Source organism: Sinocyclocheilus rhinocerous, unplaced genomic scaffold, assembly GCF_001515625.1.
Source record: "Sinocyclocheilus rhinocerous isolate Xijiao unplaced genomic scaffold, SAMN03320098_v1.1 scaffold4545, whole genome shotgun sequence".
NCBI classification, from domain to species: domain Eukaryota; kingdom Metazoa; phylum Chordata; class Actinopteri; order Cypriniformes; family Cyprinidae; genus Sinocyclocheilus; species Sinocyclocheilus rhinocerous.
The window spans coordinates 15,780-37,785 of NW_015635030.1; the positions used below are offsets into that span (position 1 = coordinate 15,780).

Sequence of the window (22,006 nt, forward strand, 5' to 3'; positions counted from 1 at the left end):
TCACCATGTGCCAGTTTGAGGAAACTACTGAACACAGCCTCCAGGTTTTTCCCCCCCTTTATCTGCATATTTAGTCCAAGTTCCATTTTGAGATTTGAAAAAAGCTCAAATATTATATGGATTTTCGAAGTTGTTCATGCAAGAGTCTTAGAGGAATGCGTAGCCACTTGGTTCCCTTCATCTCAACCCTCGTTCAGGATTTCTTCACAGGAAAACTCTAAAATAAATGGATATGACAAAAAATGAAATTAATGAAACTGAACAGAGTAACATGCAGGTTGGAGATGGAAAAGCAATCATACAGTATTTTAAGTTCATTAACAGGGCCAAATGGGTGCCCTAAGCAGAATTGTATTATTGTGTCCCCTCCCTCAAGTATTATGGAAGTAAAAAAAAAACACTACTATAGGAGTCAAAATAGAACTTTAATAAAATATGAAAGTCAATAAATAAATAAATTGAAATTAAATTGTATTATTTACAAATTACAATTGTGTCTCTAGACAGTTACCTATTGCTATGATTTTATTAATACAGTTGTCGGATTGATCTTCAGTCTCAAGCATTCAGAAATCATGCAAAAGAAAATGAAGCAGTTTTACTATGATAAATCCATGATTAATTTTTTGTGATGTCCATGTGTTTTTTGTTGAAGAAATTATAGAGGCTGTAGCATTTCTATCACAAAAAGGTGACCAAAATGTAAAGATTAAGTGGATATTTGAATTAAATGTTTGGTCAATATTAAACAAGGATTTGATCGTCCTGTAAGTATAACAGCAGGAATTACCAGGCATTTGCCTCCCTTTGCAGGCATTTGTAATGACATTTAGGCCTAATGTAGCCTACATAAATTGTTTATTTTGTATCACATTATGTATTTTAACAGTGTTATTCAATCAATCATTATTGCCTCATTGTTTTTATATAATGCATTTTAAGTCATTTTAAAGGCTGTTTTTGCTTAGGTCTGTTTTTATAACCATAACAAAAAAAAATATCTTAATACTTCTTTGTAAACTATTATTTGAAGTAACAAAACCATGGTTAAAGGGATAGTTCACCCAAAAATGAAATGAACAAATTTTGATGTTTATCTGCTTACCCCCAGGGCATCCAAGATGTAGGTGACTTTGTTTCTTCAGTAGAACACAAACGAAGATTTTTAACTCAAACCGTTGCAGTCTGTCAGTCTTATAATGTAAGTGGATGAGAATCACGGCTTTGAGAGTCAAAAAAACATACACAAACAAAACCAAATTAAACCCTGCGGCTCGTGACGATACATTGATGTGTAAAGACACAAAACGATCGGTCTGTGCAAGAAACTGAACAGTATTTATATTGTTTTTTTACCTCTGATTCACGCAATGTCCGAACTGTTCGAACTGTCCTGAGCGCTCTGGGTGTTTGTAGCTCACAACTGCAACAGGGGAGGAGATGTGGTCATTAACTTCTTGAACAACAGCGATCTTGAACTGCCCATCACCATAAACAAAAAAAGACATTACAAAATTACCATATACATAACGACAAGCAGCTTTGAACACGCCTTTGAAGGTGTGTTCAGCAACCAACTTCACGTTGTTGTAAAAGTCAACAGAATAAATGACTCAATGCCTATTTTCTTTTCAATATTTAACACTAATGTTAAATAAAAACTGTTAATACAACAGAATACAAACCCACTTGTTTGCCTTCATCTGAACTCTCTTTCAGGATTTATTCACAGGAAAACTCTAAAAGAAATGGATATGATAAAAAATGAAATGAATGAAACTGAACTACAGAGTAACATGCACGTTGGAGATGGAAAAGCAATCATACAGTATTTTAAGTTCATTAAATCAACTGCTATCCCTAATACTTTCCAATTCAAACAATTGTTTATAAATTGCTTAACTTACATTTCCAATGGTCTCCATTTGCATCTGTCATATGAGCTTGTCAGATCAACTATGTCTTACAATATACTTCATTATTTTCAACTAAATAAACAGCAACACAACCAAATGCTTTATACACATTTCATAACATATGTGTTGCTTACTTCTGTATGAATTCCAGCGTAAGTATCATCTCCTCTGGGTATTTTTAGCTCACAACCGCAACAGGGGAGGAGATGTGGTCATTAACTTCTTGAACAACAGCGATCTTGAACTGCCCATCACCATAAACAAAAAAAAAAGCATTACAAAATTACCATATACATAACGACAAGCAGCTTTGAACACAACTTTGTTCAGCAACCAACTTCTTTTCAATATTTAACACTGATGTTAAATAAAAACTGTTAATAAAACAAAATACAAACCCATGATAAGAATGCAGGTGTGCTTGAGATTCACAGTAACGTTACAGCAGCAATTACGTCCTGTCATTAGAAAGAAAACAAAAGAAACACTATGAATGTCATGAACTGCTGTCCCTTTAAAACATGACGCATATCTGACACACATCCGATCTACTCCCGTCTTTACGGTCAATTATTTTAGACTGTGTTGTTTTACGAGGTCACTTGCCAACAACGGTCATTTTGGCATAATGTCGTGTGCATTTGTCCATTACAGTGCGAAAGTGAACTCAATGTGCTGCTGGCGCGCTGTCTGATGTCTGATTCGTCGGATGCCTGTGTTCACTCAGCCGCTTCACAGACAGCCTGCTAGTAACGTTACCGAATTTATTTCTCTTTTGCATGTTATGGTCCTTGTGTGTGTAAAACAAGACAATAAAAGGTCTAAACTTACCTCATTTGGCAGAAAAGGTGATAGTGTTATCCTTGAAGAATTCGCGATGCCAGATCTTCACTTAGTTGCATCTTCATCTCTTTTAAATTAAGAAAGATGTAAATGGTCTCTCCTTTTCTCGACAATTCCTCTGCCAGCTTTTGTTGAAGGCATTAAACTAACTACATTAGTACTGCGCTTCAGATTTATCACAACTGCTTCTCTTCAGTAATGACAGATGCTTGAAACGGTATGATCAGCACTAAATACAGTGCATCAACAACAATTAATAGTTAATAAACAATTAAAAGATTAACCTCCGTAAGTAAGATGTGTGACGATAAGCAGAAAATGTTGACAAATGTTGACGGCTCCGACATTCATTTGCCAAACAAGCCAGACCTTAACTAAATTAATGTTACGTCAACAGTTTGTGACATTTAACAACATAGTCTATAATTTACCATGGAAGTGTAGAAACAGGTTCCCCAAATTCAAAAGCCAACTTGAAAATGAAACTGACCAAGAAGATCTCCGTGAGTAATGGCGCTGATAAGTGACCAAGGTTCTCGCTCCCACAATGCAAAGCGTAATTAAAAAATACGGGAAAATTACTTTAAATATTACGGTATATTGTACTGTATATTTACAGTTTTTTCTTACAGTGCAGGGAAGCTCCGTGAAGGGATAAAAAAAAACTAGATTTTATAAATTGCTCCTGAAATTCATAAGCGCTGGATGCGAGGGGCCCCAGAAAAGCTAAAAACATATCAAACTTTGACACGCGCGCACTGAGCTACGAGGGCTTTCACAATAAACATCTCCCTCTGTATAAGAAGTCCAGTCATTCATCACTGCGTGTCTCCTCCATGTTCCTTCTCTCATTTCATACCACGCTCACCCTAACAGTGTCGCTTTTGCGTTCTCCATTGATATTTAAAGGGCAAAACTAGAGAAAGGCAGATCTCTGTTTCTGCTCCATGCAAGGCCCCTTCCTATTCTCCCAGCGCGTTATGGGACTTCCTCCCAGCTGTTCTTCATACTAACATGCACACATTTTATCCATCCAGCTGGGCATTTACTATGCCGGGACCTGCAGTCCAAATCATATTTAACTTTCACGTTTCGCCCCCTCCCTTGGGCCCGACTGCTCCTGTCTCAGCCCCCCAAACTGTTCCAGCTAATGCTCCCAGGTGCATTCAGAGTTCATCTCCACAGCTTTCAAATGAATTAAGACAAAGAACAGCTGGATTGCCGGAATTTGTGGATGACTCAGAGGTCTATTTAATTGATTTCTTCCATTCCATTCCATTTTAAATGAATATTCCAGGTTAAATACAGATCTTCAGAAATTCGGTATACTTGGGTCAACAACTATAGCTTCATAAACTTTTCATCCAAGTGCTTAACATGAAGGTGTGAATCTGAATTATTTCCGGTGGCAAACATTTACTTAACTTTGAATATTCCTTTAATTCAAAAACTTGGCTTTCGACCTTGAAGGTGTCTTGAAAAAATCTGGTTTTGGCAGCTTTTGCTTATTAAAGACAGACATTCTGCAACATCACTATATCCATATAAAGCACTTTTAAGAGTAATAGAAGTATTTTTGGTTTTGCAGTGACATGTAGACAACCTGGTGCATGTGTTGATGATCGATTGATTGTGACTTTCTCTTTTGTCCCCTGCAGTATCTACAAATGAAATGGCCGCTTCTTGACGTTCCCGGGACGGCAACCCTTAAAGACTCCAGATCACCAACACCAGGGCACTTAGTAAGTCCATCAGCAACTTCATATTCTGTATAGTTTACAATGCAGTCAAAATGATTTGATCATAAATTGTGTATAGACTAATCTTTTTGTAAATTGTCCATTTTTATGTTATGCATGATGTGCATCTTTAGAGAGCAGATGCTTTGAAAGGCAACAGTTTGATCAAACCATTAAACCAACAATACAATATTGTATTATATTGGTATTTAACTGAATAGGCTGGTTTATCTTGCCTTAAGAGCAAAGGTACATTGGTGTCCTGCATAACTTCTTTTGCAATGAACAACCGGAAACATTTTTTCCCACACAAGCATGACTAGCTTTTAGCCGAAACCTGGCTTAGGCTGAGGGCTTAAGCTTGTCGTTCTAAGTGTCAACAAGCAACAGACTTATTTTCATGCCATTCCACCCCCTCCGGCCACTCATGCGACCCAACTTTTGACCTGCTTCACCCTTTCCAGACACCACGGCGGAGAACCTCAGGAATGTTCGCTCCAAATGGCAGCTAATCCATTCCGGAGACACGTTTTTTTCACCCTCCAAACATGGAGATTGTCAGCTCAGAACGATAGAGGTTCTGCCACGGTGACAAAGTGATCACTGACTGTGGTCTGAGCTGGAAGATTAGAGAGTTTGCCCAAGAGATTCCCAAACAGACCTTTGGGTCAGTTCTGTCTAAACGAGAATCCAATTTAAAGTTCTCAGGCCAAAGATTACGATGACCTGATAATAATACCGGGACACTGAGCCTGTTGTGTCTGGTGTTTTGTCTTTATTTACTTAGCATGTGTTTCATAAAGCATGCTTGGGGACTCCAGACAATCTGCAAATATGCAGCAGGGGGATTTCAATCCAATTATATGGAGATGAGTTGACTGTTGAAGCCTGTTGACTTTGCTTTAACACTCAGTATTGTGTTGTCCAGAACGTAGATACACTGAATGCTACTGTTCGCCCGTCAGAAAAACAGACTTCGCTTCCTCATTCGATGTTGGCATTGGGGATTAATTTCTAGCATGCAGATCTGGGGGAATCTCTTGTAATCAGAGGATTAATTAAGAGTCAGTAAATAATTTAGGCGACATGCTAGAGGGTTTATTGTGTTTCTAATTAGTGGCATGGGCTGTTGAAATCACACCAGGCTGCCGAGAGGGCGTGAGTGACCCGTGGAAACCATTTCTGTGGCTGCACAGATTGGGTCCAGAAGGCACACATGCTAATAGGGTGAGCCAGAGCGGCCGAAAGGCTCAATAATTCAGGAATCAGGTTTGTTTAGCATTCCATTGGCATCCCTCTGAATGTGTTCAAGTGTGATACTGCAGAACCGAGCCCACCTCTTCACATTACCTTCCATATAGTGCATCTGGAACCAGGCCGCATGAATAATACATCAAACCAGAACACAGGGGCTGGTGATGTGTGAGACACTGTGGGAACTTCAGACCTGTCAACCCCTTTGTAAGCTGTGTGTGAGATTTGTTTTTTTGGTCAAAATCATACAAAAAAGTCCTGTGACATTACCGTGGTTCATGTATCAAATGGCAATACCATGATTCCCATATTCATATATACCATGACACTGTAAGGTACATCGAAGAATAGCATGGTAATGTCCAAAAACACAGTATTAGCATGATGTTTTCACATGGTGTCTTATATGGTAACACTGTGGTACTTTTTTTTTTTTAAAGAATCCTTTATTAGTCTTTCTGAGATCCCATACTCTTTATAGATAGGACATAAACTTGATCTCTAGGTACTTTAACGGAATGTCCTTTAGCTTTTCTGATTAGCTGCATTAGTGCTAACTTTGATGCTAATCCTCACACTTCACAAAAAAATACACAACAGGTCAAGTTGTATGCACTCAGAGTCTTGTATCTGATATGAAATAATCTCAATGATATCACAAGTACAAAACCTGGTTCTTAAAACCCACAGTAAGTCACCGTGTTCAGCAAACACTTATATTAGCAACAGTCGACACAGCAATCACACTTGGCTAGCCAGTGCCTTAACTGTTGTCTGTCTCGAAAGCATGCTTGCACATTAGGTCTAGTCAAGAATTGATGGTTTAAATAATTTATAATAAAGTCTTTACCAAGCATTAGTCATGAGTCCACAAGCAATTTTCAAATTATTTTCAAAAATCGGATTACAAATGGAAATTCCATTTAAATTGCCTGCTAATGACATTGACAATGGATGAGTCTTAGTGAAGGCATGATGTTTGTGCTGATGGGAAAAGTGTTGCATGTTCATGCAAAAATCCAGATGAATGCATCATGTGATTTTAGTTTTTTCCATTAAACCTGTTGTGGCCTCCATTTACAATGTGTGGTAAAGTATGAGGATGTAAACCAATATAAAACAAGATGCAGATTGCATCTACAGAAAGTAATGTAAATTGCACCCCATTGTTGGGGATCAAACTGTATGGCTCATACTGCTAGTTTTGGCTTGTCCTTTCCTCTGCACTATTTTATTATCCTTCATTTGAATCTGTATTTAGCAACTCATTCTTCCACTGCTAAAGCAGTTCATTGTGTCTTGATCCCTCTTTCTCAAACGCCTGTTTGCTCAGTAACTCAAGAAAGAGATGGAGGAGGTGAAGCCAAAAGAAAAAAAAAAAACAACAGGCCACATTTGCTTCTTACTCCACAATGTTTGTTTTAGCAGAGCTCCAGTTTAACAGCTCCATGTGGTGGCACCAGAAGTCGTCTTTGGGCAGGTTCCTTTGCTAGCGGGCGGAGAAGGGCAACAGATTAATCAGCAGGTGTAGAGCGCTGACTTTTTGTACACTTGTGACTTTTGCAGTTTTCAAATGTATGCGATACCTCCTTGTGGAGAGTCACTCCAAAGAACTCAAAGAAAACCGTTCAAAGAGGTGCAATGTTTGGCTAACATTGTGTTAACTTTAGTTCTGAGTGTCTCATAAAATAATGGCTGTTGAAATGAAGACTGACCTAGCACAATGGGTAAATATGTGCTTGAGAACACTGGAGTCCATGTAATTTAACTGTGATACAAAAGGTGGAACAATGTTTACACAATGACTCATTTTTTCTGTTTGGTGAGGTGTTTTGTCAGCTGTTTTTCACTGCTGTGCTGATCAGGTGTCTTCTCCTATAGACCAGTTTACAAAAGTGGATTTAGAGAGATTTATCAGGCTTCGCCCTTGATGAACTGCAGGACTTGTTTGAACAAAAGGTAAAAAGATCCAGGTACTTGTTGACAGACCACAATTGAAGAAGAACCCAGTTCTGCCATCTAAAGGTGGATTCCTGCATATTGCAACTTGAACGGTTGACTGAGAAAGTGCTATTGTTGTTGTGTCATTGTCCTTATGTTACGAATCCCAGTGACTCAGCTAATGACCACACTGTGGTCAATCTGTGTTTCCCCCCAGTCCTTCATTTAAAACCTAAATTGTGTTAATCTGGTGGACACTTCCTTTCTATTAGCTGTAAAGAGCCCACTCAAACAACAAACAGGAGGACTTGACCAAGTGTTGATATGGATCCTTGGGATGCTTGGAGTCGGCTGGTCCTGTCCAGTCCGTTTGTAAGGGGGGCGAGGGGCCCAGTCTGGCGGCAGTCTATGCTTGGGATGTTGGTGTCGGAGGCAAAACGGCTGGTGTGTTGACACAGCAGGGATTCTTGGCAATAGGATAGTGAGAGAAAGAGAGAAACCATTAGCCTCAACAGCTAATATCATAGTGCAGCGGACAAACACCATCTTAGAGGAACAGTGCAAGTAAAACTAATGCACCTTTCTCCAGAAGTCAGGCTCAGCTTGTCTCGGCTGATGCGATGCTAAATTATGTACACACACAGAGACAGACAGTCAGACAGATAGATGGAAGGAGAAAGGCAAGGAATAGAGAGGCAACCCAAAGATCGGGATGTGTTTGGACTCTGGGAAACGAGAGCCAGTCTCGTCTCAATGCAAGCCTTGTTCATGTTCACAGAGTGCTGGTTGGAGCAGAGGTCAAACCCACTGCCTACATAGAGGTGGGGGGAAGGTTAGCATGGAGGAAACAAGATGGCATTCTCCGCTCTAGCTCCCTTGTGACGTCCTGAGCCAACAAGTACCCCATTCAATCTACGGCTCACCACCTTGCATTGCCTTATGTACACATCACAGCAGTGCTGCTTCTGATATTATTATAGTGCTACTGCTATATTTATGTGGTTAGGGTTCTGGACGTATGCTAGTAAATTATATGCTAATATAGGCTCCTCAGTATTCAGTGGGGTGGTAGAATTGCCTTCAAATGACTGTGCTAAAAATTATGAGTTATTATTCAGGTAGCTAGCTTTAAACATGTCGAGAGTTTAACTAACTTTAACTACAGCACGATTCTCTTTGAATTGCTGGTACGTCATGATGTTGGTTGACCTGAAAGAGAAAACGGAGTTGGAAGTTTTGCTATTGCTTGCTATAGTGTGCCATTTGCGGAAACTCTTAGAAAGTGAAACTTGAAATTGAGCTTGTTTAGCTTAGCATTTGCATTCATGTACTTACATACAGTATTTTCCAGGGCTGAGGTATGGGTATGTGTAGTAAAAGGCTGAAATGGCCTTGATAGCTGGTTTTTGCCAGAATATACGCAACTTTTCAAGCAACACTCCTCACAAAGTCATCAGGTTATAACTCTAAGGTAATATGTCCCTTTTACAACCACATTAGCCTAATGTAGGGGTAGCCAACCCTGCTCCTGGAGGGTTGCCTTCCTGCAGACTTCAGTTCCAATCTTGCTCCAACACACCTGCCTATTAATTTCAAGTAATCCTGAAGATGCCGATTAGCTGGTTAAGGTGCATTTAATTAGATTTGGTGCTAAACTCTGCAGAATGGTAGCTTTCCAGGAGTGGACTTGCCTACCCCTGGCCTATCGGCTTCCAAAATTGTGCCTTCTTAAGAATCTCAAAAGTCGTCCTGATCTGTTAAACTTTTGCCACCTCGCCAAGAGAAGCACTGAAGGGTTTGTTACAACAGGTGCCACCTTTGGCCGCCTCTTGAGAGAGGTGTAGTAAACAAGACCACTGCCATTTCCCTTCAAATGCCAGGCCTGTCCATCCTAGTGTCACTTATGGCGGGTGGCAGCTGGAAACATCTTTCTCTTGTTGAAATGCTGCCTGTTAGGGGTGTTAGGTGTGATTTCTCCCACCCTCCATGCAGCCGGTCAAATGCCCAACTGGTGTTTATTTTCCTTTGGGAGAAGTAGGGAAAAGTAAACTCTGCTGCCGAGACCCATTGTTCTTTAAAACTCTCTGGCGCCGATCACGAGTAATGAGGCCTAATGGCTATTTTCTTCTTTTCGGTTGGCTTTTTGGTTGTTTAAACATGCACACACACTTTAATTTCCCCTCCCTCACCTCCTTCTCCTTTTGTTTTCAGTCCAATAAGGTGCCAGTGGTACAACACCCCCATCATGTTCATCCCCTTACACCGCTGATCACCTACAGCAATGAACACTTCTCCCCTGGGACGCCTCCCTCTCACCTTTCACCGGAGATTCTTGACCCAAAGACAGGTAAGCTCCACCAACAGCAATTTCCAGATGAAAAAAGAAAAAGTAGTACAATCCAGAAATGCTGAGTCATGACTTTTTTTGATGGGGTTTATTGCAATAATATAATATGGAGATAGAAGTAGTTACAGGTGAAGTGTGTGATTTGGGGCGCCACTAGTGGCATTAAATGGAATTGCAATCATTTTTAATCTGCCGGACTAAACCAGTGGTGTGATTTTTGGGGCAGGACTACCTGTTTGCAGGGCAATTGTAGACAAGGGGGAGTGTTTGAAGATATTCAGAATTTTTGCAATTTGATTTAGTGCGAGTAGCATTGCAGAAGTTCACCCTTTGTGTTCACACTTGTATGTTAATATTTGTCTTCAGTTTTCATAATCAATGATTGTTTCTTCAGGAATACCAAGGACCCCTCATCCTTCAGAGCTGTCCCCATATTACCCTCTCTCTCCTGGGGCAGTTGGACAGATCCCGCACCCTCTAGGATGGCTGGTTCCTCAGTAAGTCTGAACCCTGTGGCCTTTAAATTACATAACATCAACCTTAGTTTACCCATGCAGATGGCTTATTGACGTTTTTTCTAGCAAAATGTGCATCTGTTTGTCCCTGATTTTGCTTTAGCCAGTTGTTTGAGTGCTGTGCTTCTATCTTCAGGCAAGGCCAACACATGTACTCCATCCCTCCTGGGGGCTTCAGACACCCCTACCCTGCACTTGCCATGAACGCCTCCATGTCTAGGTATGTAACAGAGGGCAAGACCTTTTTTTCTGCACCAACATGCTGATTTAAAGTTAAACTCGTATCTATTAATAGACATGAGATGCAGACAGCACGATTCCTCCCGGAAGGCTCAGAGAACAGTTAGTACAGGAAACTGCTGATGTATTTTTTGCTCAGTAATGGCGCCTTGATACCTCTCTTTCTTTTTCAACCCTGTGCATGTTCCAGAAAGGAAATCTTTTATTGAATGCAACACAATTGGTTTTATCTCTCTCTCTGATAAAAGTACAACTTGATTGCCAATGCTCAATGCTAATAATGAAATAAAATTATTAGATAACACTGAAATGTTTGTTTTGCGTGGCATATAATTGTCATATGCATGGTATTTATATGGTGCTTTAAAAAATACTGTGGTATTACCATGCTACTTATCTAGAAAAAAAAATTTATAGTGTATAATTGTGATATTATGCAAATGTCCCATGGACAAACTTCCAAACAAGAATTCGACCAAACTTATTTTAGTTAAATAAAACCTCTACACACCTAAAGTGATTGTTGCAGAAACTCAAAGGTGTAAGTTATTCCATGTTATGCCTTAATTTTTCCCCACTTTTTACCATATCACTGTAAATATGCTAGCCATTATATGAAAGTAGCACTTCTTGAAACTCTTGCTGAATAGAAACTACTCTAATGCATGATTTAATCATATTCTTTCCATTCAGATAATGCTTAAAATTTCCTTGGGTTGCTGGATGAGTTCAGTTTTCGCACGTCAGCATGAACTCTCGCTGTCTTTTAATCTCCCTCTATTGCTTTCACGGTTATCTTATGCCTGTGCACCTTTTGTTGGTCTCTAGCAGGAGAGAAATCTTTTTCTGCTTGCGTTCATTTTGTGGCACAGTGATGTGCTGTAGTCCAGCGTCAATATGTGTTGGACAAGAGTGTGCAAATCACAGATTGGAACAGTTTTTCCCCCTCATATGTGAAAATGACAATGCTGCTATTGTATTAGCTGTTATGAATCTGAAAGCCTAGAGTTGAAGATTTTTCCAGATGCAGCTGCTAGGATAGGTTCTCCCAGTGTGACAATATCTATCTATCTATCTATCTATCTATCTGTCTGTCTGTCTGTCTGTCTGTCCTTCTATTTGTTGTTCTGTCTATCCTTCTATTTGTTGTTCTGTCTATCCTTCTATTTTATTATCTATTGCTTTGTCCCGCTTTATCTATAGCTCAGTCATACCATTCTATCTATTGCTCTGTCTATTCCTCTATTGTTCTATCTCTTATTCTCTCTATATCATTTTATCTATTGTTCTATCACTGTATCTATCTCCCATTCAACTGGCTACCATTGTATTTATACCTTCAATATCCTGGTATATCTGTCTATATATTACTGTCTATTACTGACTGTGTGAATCTGTCTGTCTTTCTAGCCTGGTATCCAGTCGTTTCTCTCCTCACATGGTGCCTCATCCTCCTCATGGCCTGCACCAGACGGGCATCCCTCACCCCGCCATTGTGTCGCATGCCATCAAACAGGAGCCCAGCGGCGACAACGCCGGCAACTCGACACACGGGTCAGTCCATCTCCTCCGTTACTCTCTCAGAGTTATTTCTCTGCTCTTCTCCAACTGACTGTCTTTGCGTCCATCTGCATCTGTACAGAAAGCCCTCAGTGCCTGTGAAGAAAGAGGAAGAGAAGAGGCCTCACATCAAGAAGCCCCTAAATGCCTTTATGCTCTACATGAAGGAAATGAGGGCCAAAGTAGTGGCCGAATGCACCCTGAAAGAGAGTGCAGCCATCAACCAGATCCTGGGCAGGAGGGTGAGCGCTTACAATTCCATTATGAGAGGAGCTGAGATGCATTAGTGTTCTCTTCATCTTGTCTTAAAGGAACGGTTCGCCTAAGGATGAAAATTGGCATAATTTACTCACCCTCATGTCATTCCAAACCCACATGAGGCACAAAAGGGGATATCATGATGATTGTGCTGGTCGCTCTATTCCATGCAATTACAACGAATAAGCACTGAAGCTATCAAGCGTCAAAAAAGGATGCAAAAGCATAGTAAAAGTGGTCCGTATGACTTGCATGCTTCTGAAATTTTTCCTTTTGTACATGATGGTTTGGAATGACATGAAGGTGAGTAAATGATCAAAATGTGCATTTTTGGGTGAACTATCCCTTTAAGGAATGAAAAAAGGAGGGAAATTTGACCGTTCTTTTATTCCGCAGTGGCACTCTCTTTCACGTGAGGAACAGGCCAAATACTATGAACTCGCCAGAAAAGAACGGCAGCTGCACTCTCAGCTTTATCCGGGCTGGTCTGCGCGAGACAACTACGTAAGTGAGCCCAGAATGCAGAGTTTAATACAAATCATGTGGGGTTCGGATTCCTCCATTGTTTTTGGCAGCCAGGGGAGTTTTGCTTAATCAAACACATCTAATTTGCTCCAAATCATGTCTGTCCGCAGGGAAAGAGGAAGAAACGGAAGAGAGACAATAAACCTGATTCCCCACAAGAGAGTAAGTGTCACTGGCCATCTGTATTTCTTTCTCACTTTCTGTATCCATGATCTTTCGCTGAACTTGAGCTTTTTTTTCCCCCAGCATCCCTGTTGGTCCAATCACTCAGCTCATAGATCATGTTCAGTTCAATTTTGACCTTAGAAGCTAGATGACGAACATTTTGGCTTTTTTCTTCTTAACTGGAATTTTTTTTCAAGGAATAGTTCATTTACTCACTCATGTTTTTCCAAATCCGTATGAATACATTTTTGTGTGTGTGTGTGTGTGTTTGAAGTAATTTGGGAGCAAATGGGAGTTATTTTTAGTAGGGCTGCACAATAAATCGAAATGGAATCGAGATCGCGATTCGACAGAAGCTGCGATTGTCATGCGTATCTTTCAGTGAAGCACGGTTCTGTGATCAGCAGTAAATCTCCATCCAAAGGCCAGAGGGCGCTCTCGCGCTGAAACTCCAAATACGCCTCGCAGAAGAAACCCAGAAAATGCCTATCGCTGCAGCTGAATAAACAGAAGATTCAACAGCTTTCATTGATTCAACGTGACTAATAAATCTGAAAGCACGTGATGATGATTTCCTGCTGATTACAGAACCGGCATTACTATCAAAATGCGCATGACAATCGCATTCGATTAATCGTGCAGCCCTAGTTTTTAGTCAGTTTTTGTATTTTTATGAAAATAACCTTTAAATTTAGTCATTATTGTTACATGTCATAATCATTGATGTTGGTCAATTTTGACTGAAATGGCATCTAAAATTAGTTAGCAAGAATAATTATTCAATTAAATATTTAAACATTTTATATATTAATTTAAACCGTATGTATGTAACCATAAACAGTGTTTTGTTTTCATTCGCCATTTGTTAACAGACTATTTGGGAGTATATTTAACCCTGTTTCCCCCTCATCTACAGGTAACTTCTCACCCCAGCTCAAGAAGCAGTGTGTCCCGTACCTGCCATCTGAGAAAATGTGTGACAGCCCTACCTCCTCTCACGGCAGCATGCTGGACTCGCCCGCCACACCGTCCGCTGCCCTGGCTTCACCGGCGGCCCCTGCGGCCACTCACTCGGAGCAGGCTCAACCCCTGTCCCTCACCACCAAACCGGAGGGCAGGACCCACCACCCCCACTTCCCCCTGCCAGGGAAAGCATCGGGCTCCAGCTCCACTTCCTCATCCACCTCCACCGCCTCTCATCCGAACATCTCTCTCCACAGTCAGTCTGCGGCCCTCCTGTCCCGTCCCATCCCGTTCACTACCCTACCTCCCTCCTTGCTCTCCCCGTCCTCGCCTTTCCACCAGGCAGCCCTACATTCCCATCATGCCTTGCTGCAGACACAACCTCTCTCTCTGGTCACCAAATCAGTGGAGTGAATGGGGGGAAAAAAGACAAACTTTTTACACCTGTATATTGCTTTTTTACATTTTTATAGATATTAGACCAAGTTTTTAAGATAGAATGAAAAGGAATAAATATTGGTCAATATTTGACCACCCCTCTATTTTGCTTTTGTCTTTGAAACAAAAATGTATTTTTTGTAAATTGCCTTTTTCCAACGTGATTCTCCAATGTTGCTACTTGTATAAAAGTCAAATGTATAAAGATTTCTTTTTTTTTTTTTAAGCCATACTTGACAAAATACAATTTGTAGTTTTAGTTTAATTCAATCTAATGGTAGTTAGGAGTTTGATTGTTCATTACTGCATTCTCTCCCTATTTTTCTTTTATTTTTCTTCTTTCTTTTGGTACCACCTCACCCTGTTCCTAACCCTGTGTGTGTGACTCTCCTAAGACTCCATAGCTAATAAACCTCAAGTTATTTCTAAAGGCTGCATTGTGTTTTTTGGGGGGAGAAGACGCTGCATGTGATGACTGGCTGAATAATGCAACATAGATCTTCTGAATAGAGCCAGTATCACACACACTGACAGTGTTCATTTATCTAATTAAGGCTCGTGAAGTGGTATGTGAATGCTGGCACTCATGATGTGCACACACTAAATTATATAATTCATTGTTGCGCAAAACGCAGCTTCTCAAAGAAAAAAAGTGCAGCGTGTTGTTGCACACTGTGACTTTATCCTGGTAAAAGTACTTTGGAAGAGCAGAATAATGAAAAATAGACATTTGAGGTCAAAATGTACTTTTAAAAAAATGTTTTTTGTTTTAATATGCTCAGTTCATTCGGTTATTGCGAAGAAAAAACAATAGAACACTAGACATTTCTTTTTTAATACTGTGGTTTACAATGTCAGTTGCAAATGGTGTTTAGAACAGACATTGTTTGATTACACTGTGGTTTACTTTATTGACAAGCTTGTGAGATAGAAATGTAACCAAATGTTCTAGTGATTTAAAGTCAGCTTTGAGTGATGATGAGGACACGGGAACATATTGTTTTCAGAAGGCTGTAAATAATAAGCAAGACTGCAAACTCGGTCACAAAATTGTAAAAGCCGTGTCCAGAATTAAATATTTCCACGTGTTTACAGCACAATTATATGTGTTTTGACACACTGCCACTGTTTTTAATGAAGAGGTTTGGAAAGTCGGTCCTCTGAGATCTTATTAGCTATTTCAATTAGCAAACGGCATGGAAGGTAGGTTACGGGATTCTGTGGCCCCTGGGATGCCGACGGCTGCCAGGAAGGAGCAATTAGGTCTCACGGAGGAGACGGAGTGATCCAATAATTCAACTTAACACACATAGACGCGTTCCAGCAACGGCAAATGTGAAGCTGAGTGTGTGTTAACTGTGCATATAGACGCTAACTTCACTTTCCACCGTCTGGATATCTGGAGACCAATTTGCAGAATCATCTCAGTTCCTTAAATGGCGAATTTTAGGTCTTAAAATATGTCTAGCAGAGCCGGTCCTCCCTATACGCAAAATACGCAAGCTGCGTAGGGCCCCCGAAACACCACGGGGCCCCCTTGCTCTCAAAGATGATTTAATTTTAGTTTCGTTTTTGAATTTGGCCAGCGGTTATGAAAACATGAATGATCGTTTCTTTTAATGCGGTGCGCTGCCCTTTCTACGTAAAAATCAGTCAAATCAAAAACCCATATCCTCCTGAGAACCAGAAAAAAAAAAAAAGTTTTATGAATTTTGTTGTTACATCATTACATTGGTTGGAGCATAAGAAACAAATGGAGAAAAAACATTTTTGAAAATAATATATTTTATTCTTTGTCCTTTGTAGAGGACGCCAGAACTAAGTTATTAAAACAATAATAATAATAGACATGAAAAGGCATGTATAGGCAAAAACAATGTTTTATTTTTTCATTCACCAATCAGTTTTTAAGTTTCAGGCTATTTTTAACCAAACTTTGTACAAAGATGATTCTCAACTGATTTATGAAAGATATAACAGAATTATTTGATATACTACTTTACTTTATGCAATGTGTGCGTAAAATGTCCATAAATTGTCATTCCCATTTCTATATACATTGCATCTAATTTGCATATTAATGTATTCTTGGGGCAAACCATAATGAAAAAGAAGTGTTATAATGGGAGTAATAAATTTGCAACATTTTCATAAGAATATCTCATATTTCATAGGTCATCTATAATTTCTTTCCCTGTATATTGACTTATTGTGTCTCCCTAAAATGCCTGATTAACATGCCGTTTGTTCTGGTGTCCTCTACAGAAGACATGTATGAAAATAATGCCCTGCTTCGTAACAAAAAGTCATATTCCAATCTGAAACCCCATAACATTTTTCTGAGCTATTTATTTACGACAAACAAGTTTAGCCAGATTTAAATGATAATTACAAAACATCATCATATTTCCCTAAGAGTGCTCAATTTGATTATTCTGTCGATATCAGTCATATTTAAAGACCAAGGAGAGGGAGTGTTTATGATCAAACCTCCAAACATTTGATATCTCTGAAAAGCCCTGAATGTGCTCTGTACAGGACATCCAGACTGAAAACTGTGGTAGTAGTAGGGTCTCAGAGAAATTCACTGAAATATAATGTCCTCTACAGGGGACAGATGTCAATGCCTGGGTCCCAGGAGGATATGGGTCCGCTCTCAAGGAAACTACTGAAGCCCATAATTACGAGATGACCAGGACAGTTCATTGTGGTTGTTGTGGTGAGTAAAAATGACAGTCCAGACTAAGGGAGAGTTGACCAGGAAACACTTGAGGTGCTAAGAATGGCTTTAAGTTGCATTCAGTCACTGTTTTGCAAAGCTGTGTTTAATGCTATGAAACTGGCTCCTTGATTTTGTTTTGTGGGTATAGTTATGTGATGGCATCAGATGGTAAAACCACGACATATGATAAATACGTTTGATACCTATAATATAGCCTACATGGCTCGTGTACCATACTGTGTTTACTTCCGTATCACATGGCAGTATCGATATTTTTAACCCCCAAAGTATGTTTTTTAGTCTTTTATTTCATATAGGAATCTATAAGCTCAGAATTATGTCAATTATGTAACAATTATGTAGGCCTAACCTAATATAAGAATGTAGTGTGTCAGATGTAAACGAAAATTAAATATTAATTAATAATAATAAAAATCTAGAATATCATTAAACTATGAAATATATAGCATTGCTTTATAGCTTTGAACACCACTGAGTGTAAAATTAAAATTAATATCCGTGCGATAAAATTAAAATTAATATCCGTGCTTCAGACAGATAGATAAAGGGATCCAACAAGAAAAAAAACGTTACATTTTGAACAATGTGGTCTTCTAAGTTGTAACACGAGTGAGGAATTAATATAGGTGTGCTGCGACACCGCCCTCTAGTGGCAGACATAAATATCACACTGGTGTCGGTCAGTAGAGTTAAAGGTTTCTGCCAGTAGATGGCGATGTTGTCTTAAGATCCCTTTGTAACGCACTTGCTCTCATTCACTGAAATGAAGCCCAAAATATACTGTATAGAGGAGACTGGGGCTTGTTGTCAAACTCCTGGGAATATTTGGTTCTTTAGGTAGGTTTTTTTTTGTGAATTTTTGTTTCTGTATAGACACAAACGTTGAAGTCTTGGCTACAAAAAAACTGTTTTCACCGTTGTTGCCCAAAACGAAATATACAATTCATTGAACACACTGACTTTTTGTGTAGCGTGGTAAACTGTCACAATGGGCACCTACAGCAGTCAGTTCAGGTTTATATATTTTTGTGTACATTTCTGATGAGACGATTAAACCAGAATACATCTTCACATGTTTTCTTTTTTGCAATTATCATAACTAAAAACACAATTAACTCCTGAAGCATAGAAACTGTTCATCTGCGTTAATTCAAATAAGCAAAAACCCTTCAGTGTTCTTGAGTGAAATATATTCATATAGATCCTGACATCAGCATTTGTGCTCAGCAGGCTGTGTGCACTGATGAAATCCTGCATGCCTGGATCTGCTGTCACTTCACATTCATTCATTCATTCATTCATTCATGTGCAATATCCTGTGTACACACCTTCAGTTACAGTAAATACACAGGGGCAAAGTATGATTATGATTACTTAATCTGAGTCACAGACAGCTGAACCTTTCTTTCAGTTTTATTTTGAACTCAAACAGCATGTGATCATCTTTTTTTTTATGACATTAGTTCTCTCCGGAATCATCAGGAATTCAATAAAATGCCAGTTGCATCAGACCTTATCTAAATGTGTTCTTTTTGACACTAAACACAGTTGCTTGATTTTTTTATTTTTTTCTAATTTAGGTCAGTTATGTCTAGCAAGTCATCGCACTTCCATATTTCATCACATTTAAAAAGTAGAAGAATTTTAACATTGTTAAGCTTCAACGTTGTTTTAACATTGTGTTAAGATTCAACATTTTAACATTGTTTCAAGAATTATAAGAATGTTTATCACTAGCAAAACCTATGTCAGTACGTATATAATTAAAACTTAAATTATTCAAATGGTTGTTTTGATTACTACATCAAAAGTTTGGATTAGTAAATATTTTCATTTGTATTTTAAAAGAAATGAATACTTTTCAACAAGGACACACTGAATTGATCAAAAGTGACAGTAAAGACATTTATTATGTTACAAAAGATTATAAAGTTATTTTGAATTTTCTATTCAAGGAATACTGAAAAAAATGTATAATGGTTCCCCCCCCCCCCAAAAAAAAAAAAAAATGATGCAGCACAACTGTTTTCAACATTGATAGCAATAAGAATGTCCTTTGAGCTCCAAATCAGTATATTAGAATAGTTATAATATTTAATAATAATAAAAAATATATAAATTAAAATCATGATTGAAATCAGTTATTTAAATCGTAATTATATTTAATAATATTACAGTTGTATTGTATTTTTGATCAAATAAATACAGCCAATTGGTGAGCAGAAGAGACTTCTTTCAAAAGCATTAAAAATTTTAATGACCTCAAACCTTTGAACAGTAGTGTATAGAAAGAATAAATAGAATATATACATAATGAGGTAGCAATAGCAAAAAAACATAAATGGACATGAATGGAATGCTAAGAAAGCACATGACATCAGATGTTAGAAGAGTTAAAGCAGCGCTTTGTAACTTTTGGCGCTCTAGCTGTTAATAAACAGATCTGCACACATCCCGCGGAAGAACATTCTAACCGGAGCTACTTCTCTAAGTTTATGTCTATGGCGATTCACGCAGGTATGTGTTACTCCGCAGCGGTGACGACCCGACCAGGCTACAATAGTCCAAATATAAGTACTTATTATAAGTGTACCGTAGTGATTCGGAATAAGACAAAAACGCGGTTTGGAAGATGGATTCATGATGTACTCGCTCATTATATACATTTTGCAAATTTTGAACAGAAAAAGTTACATAGTGCTGCTTTAAGATTAATCAGTTTGCCCACATGTTCTTTGCAGTCAGTCTCTGTTATGCAATCTTCAGCTGATGGAGTTCTTCCGTGACCTTCTGGGTTCATCGATAAGCTGCGTTGCTGCAAAGGTCAAGCTCAAATCTGCTGCTGCTGCCGTCTGACTGTCCATGAATGGGAAAACCTCTCTGGTAAAGCGGGTCACAAAACATGGCATCTGCTTTTTGCCGCCCAACACTTTCCCTCTGGATTCAAAGTTGTAGGCCACCTGGTAGTTTAGTCGAGTCAGAAGTCTTTGGATCTCCAGCTCTGGACCTCCTTCCTTTTCTAGCAAATCACAGAGGGTTTGAATCAACACCGAGCCCAGAGGATGCATGAATGCAGCGTAACCTAGAACACGAATGAACGTACGTGAGTGAGGAACTGAAGTGTTTGTGACTTTACAAACTATGCAAACAATGTTTTGGAGTTAATAAGTCACACCTGGAGATGTGGCGTACATGACTGCTGTGTCAATAGGAATGGAAAAGAGCTCAGACATGCCGTCCTCTTCCTCTGAGAATGAAGAATCTGCCTCCACCTTCGCACCTCCATCCAACTCATGCCCTCGACAAGCCTGAACACCAGAAGTTATGTTAATTATAAACATTCAGTTATGATCTGCAACAAGTTTTAAGCTTTAAGAAAAATATACAGGTCAAATAATGAAATAATATCAACTTAAATCAACATTTAACATCCATGCATGCATTTATATGGTGAGTAGCCATGCAATAATCAGAGAGAAACCCCCAAAAATGTTGTATATTTCCCTTTCATTTCCTTTGGCAGTCATGTGAACAGTAAAGTGTGACTTTTTTTTTTTAGCCTTTTCAAGTCATGTCCACAATTTTTTGTGTGTGTTCACATAACAATTGCCACAAATGTGACCAAGTTTCATACCATTCTGATGAATAAAAATAAAAATTCACAACATTTTTTGGCTTAAAATGACTGAACAGTACCAGAGAGTCAAAGGAATTCTAAAGTGGAATGTAATCATCACAGCCATCAATATTTGCTAAAAAGGTCAGAGGAGTTTGTCTGTGAGAAAGTTTTCACAAAATGTACCTGGATGAGGAAGAGTTTGCTCTTGTCTGCCATTGACGGGCCTCCAAAGTAACTGTAGATCTCTGCCAGTTTCACAGCACGTCCATCAGCGCCAAACACAACACCCTCCTCACCGTGACTGGATATGACGCCCACAAAACAGTCTTTGGCCGTCTTCTTGCTCTCTGAGGATGAAATACATAGAATTAGTTCAAGTTAGTGGTGGTGTGAAATTTAATATAATGGACAGATTCTGCATGTGCTCTTTTTTTTTTAGCTCATTTGTTCCTATTGTTTTTATGCGGTTTATGAGGTCACAATCTCTTCCATTCATATTGTGTATCATATGTCCAGATTTCAGTTTGTGTGACTTTTAGTCACTGACTAGTAGTTATATTGCTCATACCTTTATTTGACCCTCTAACTCTAGCACTTTCTTATTCTATTTTAATTCTATCTATATTTATCTTCTTTTTTATTTTTTTATTTAAAAAAAACAAACAAACAAACAAACACTAGCTTTCTATTTTTTCTATTCTATCTACTTGTTTTTCTTTGTGCGTGTGTGTGTATATGTATGTATGTGTGTGTGTGTGTATAATATATATGTGTATGTGTGTATATATATATATATATATATGTATGTGTGTATGTATATGTATGTATGTGTATGTGTATGTATATACAGTGGGTACGGAAAGTATTCAGACCCCCTTAAATTTTTCACTCTTTGTTATATTGCAGCCATTTGCTAAAATCATTTAAGTTAATTTTTTTT

General features: G+C 38.8%; 1 protein-coding gene across 1 annotated transcript in view; it reads left to right on the top strand.

The window, feature by feature from the left end:
- Positions 1–15,134, top strand: part of LOC107746220 (transcription factor 7-like 1-A) — a 26,834-nt gene extending 11,700 nt beyond the window's left edge. Inside the window, exons 3-11 of the mRNA XM_016560351.1 lie at positions 4,418–4,501; positions 9,905–10,040; positions 10,435–10,537; positions 10,692–10,775; positions 12,206–12,349; positions 12,438–12,597; positions 13,010–13,117; positions 13,249–13,300; positions 14,220–15,134. Of these exons, the coding sequence (XP_016415837.1) occupies positions 4,418–4,501; positions 9,905–10,040; positions 10,435–10,537; positions 10,692–10,775; positions 12,206–12,349; positions 12,438–12,597; positions 13,010–13,117; positions 13,249–13,300; positions 14,220–14,680 (1,332 nt within the window). The 3' untranslated portion in view covers positions 14,681–15,134. The remainder of the gene's footprint in view (positions 1–4,417; positions 4,502–9,904; positions 10,041–10,434; positions 10,538–10,691; positions 10,776–12,205; positions 12,350–12,437; positions 12,598–13,009; positions 13,118–13,248; positions 13,301–14,219) is intronic.
- Positions 15,135–22,006: the final 6,872 nt, after the last annotated feature.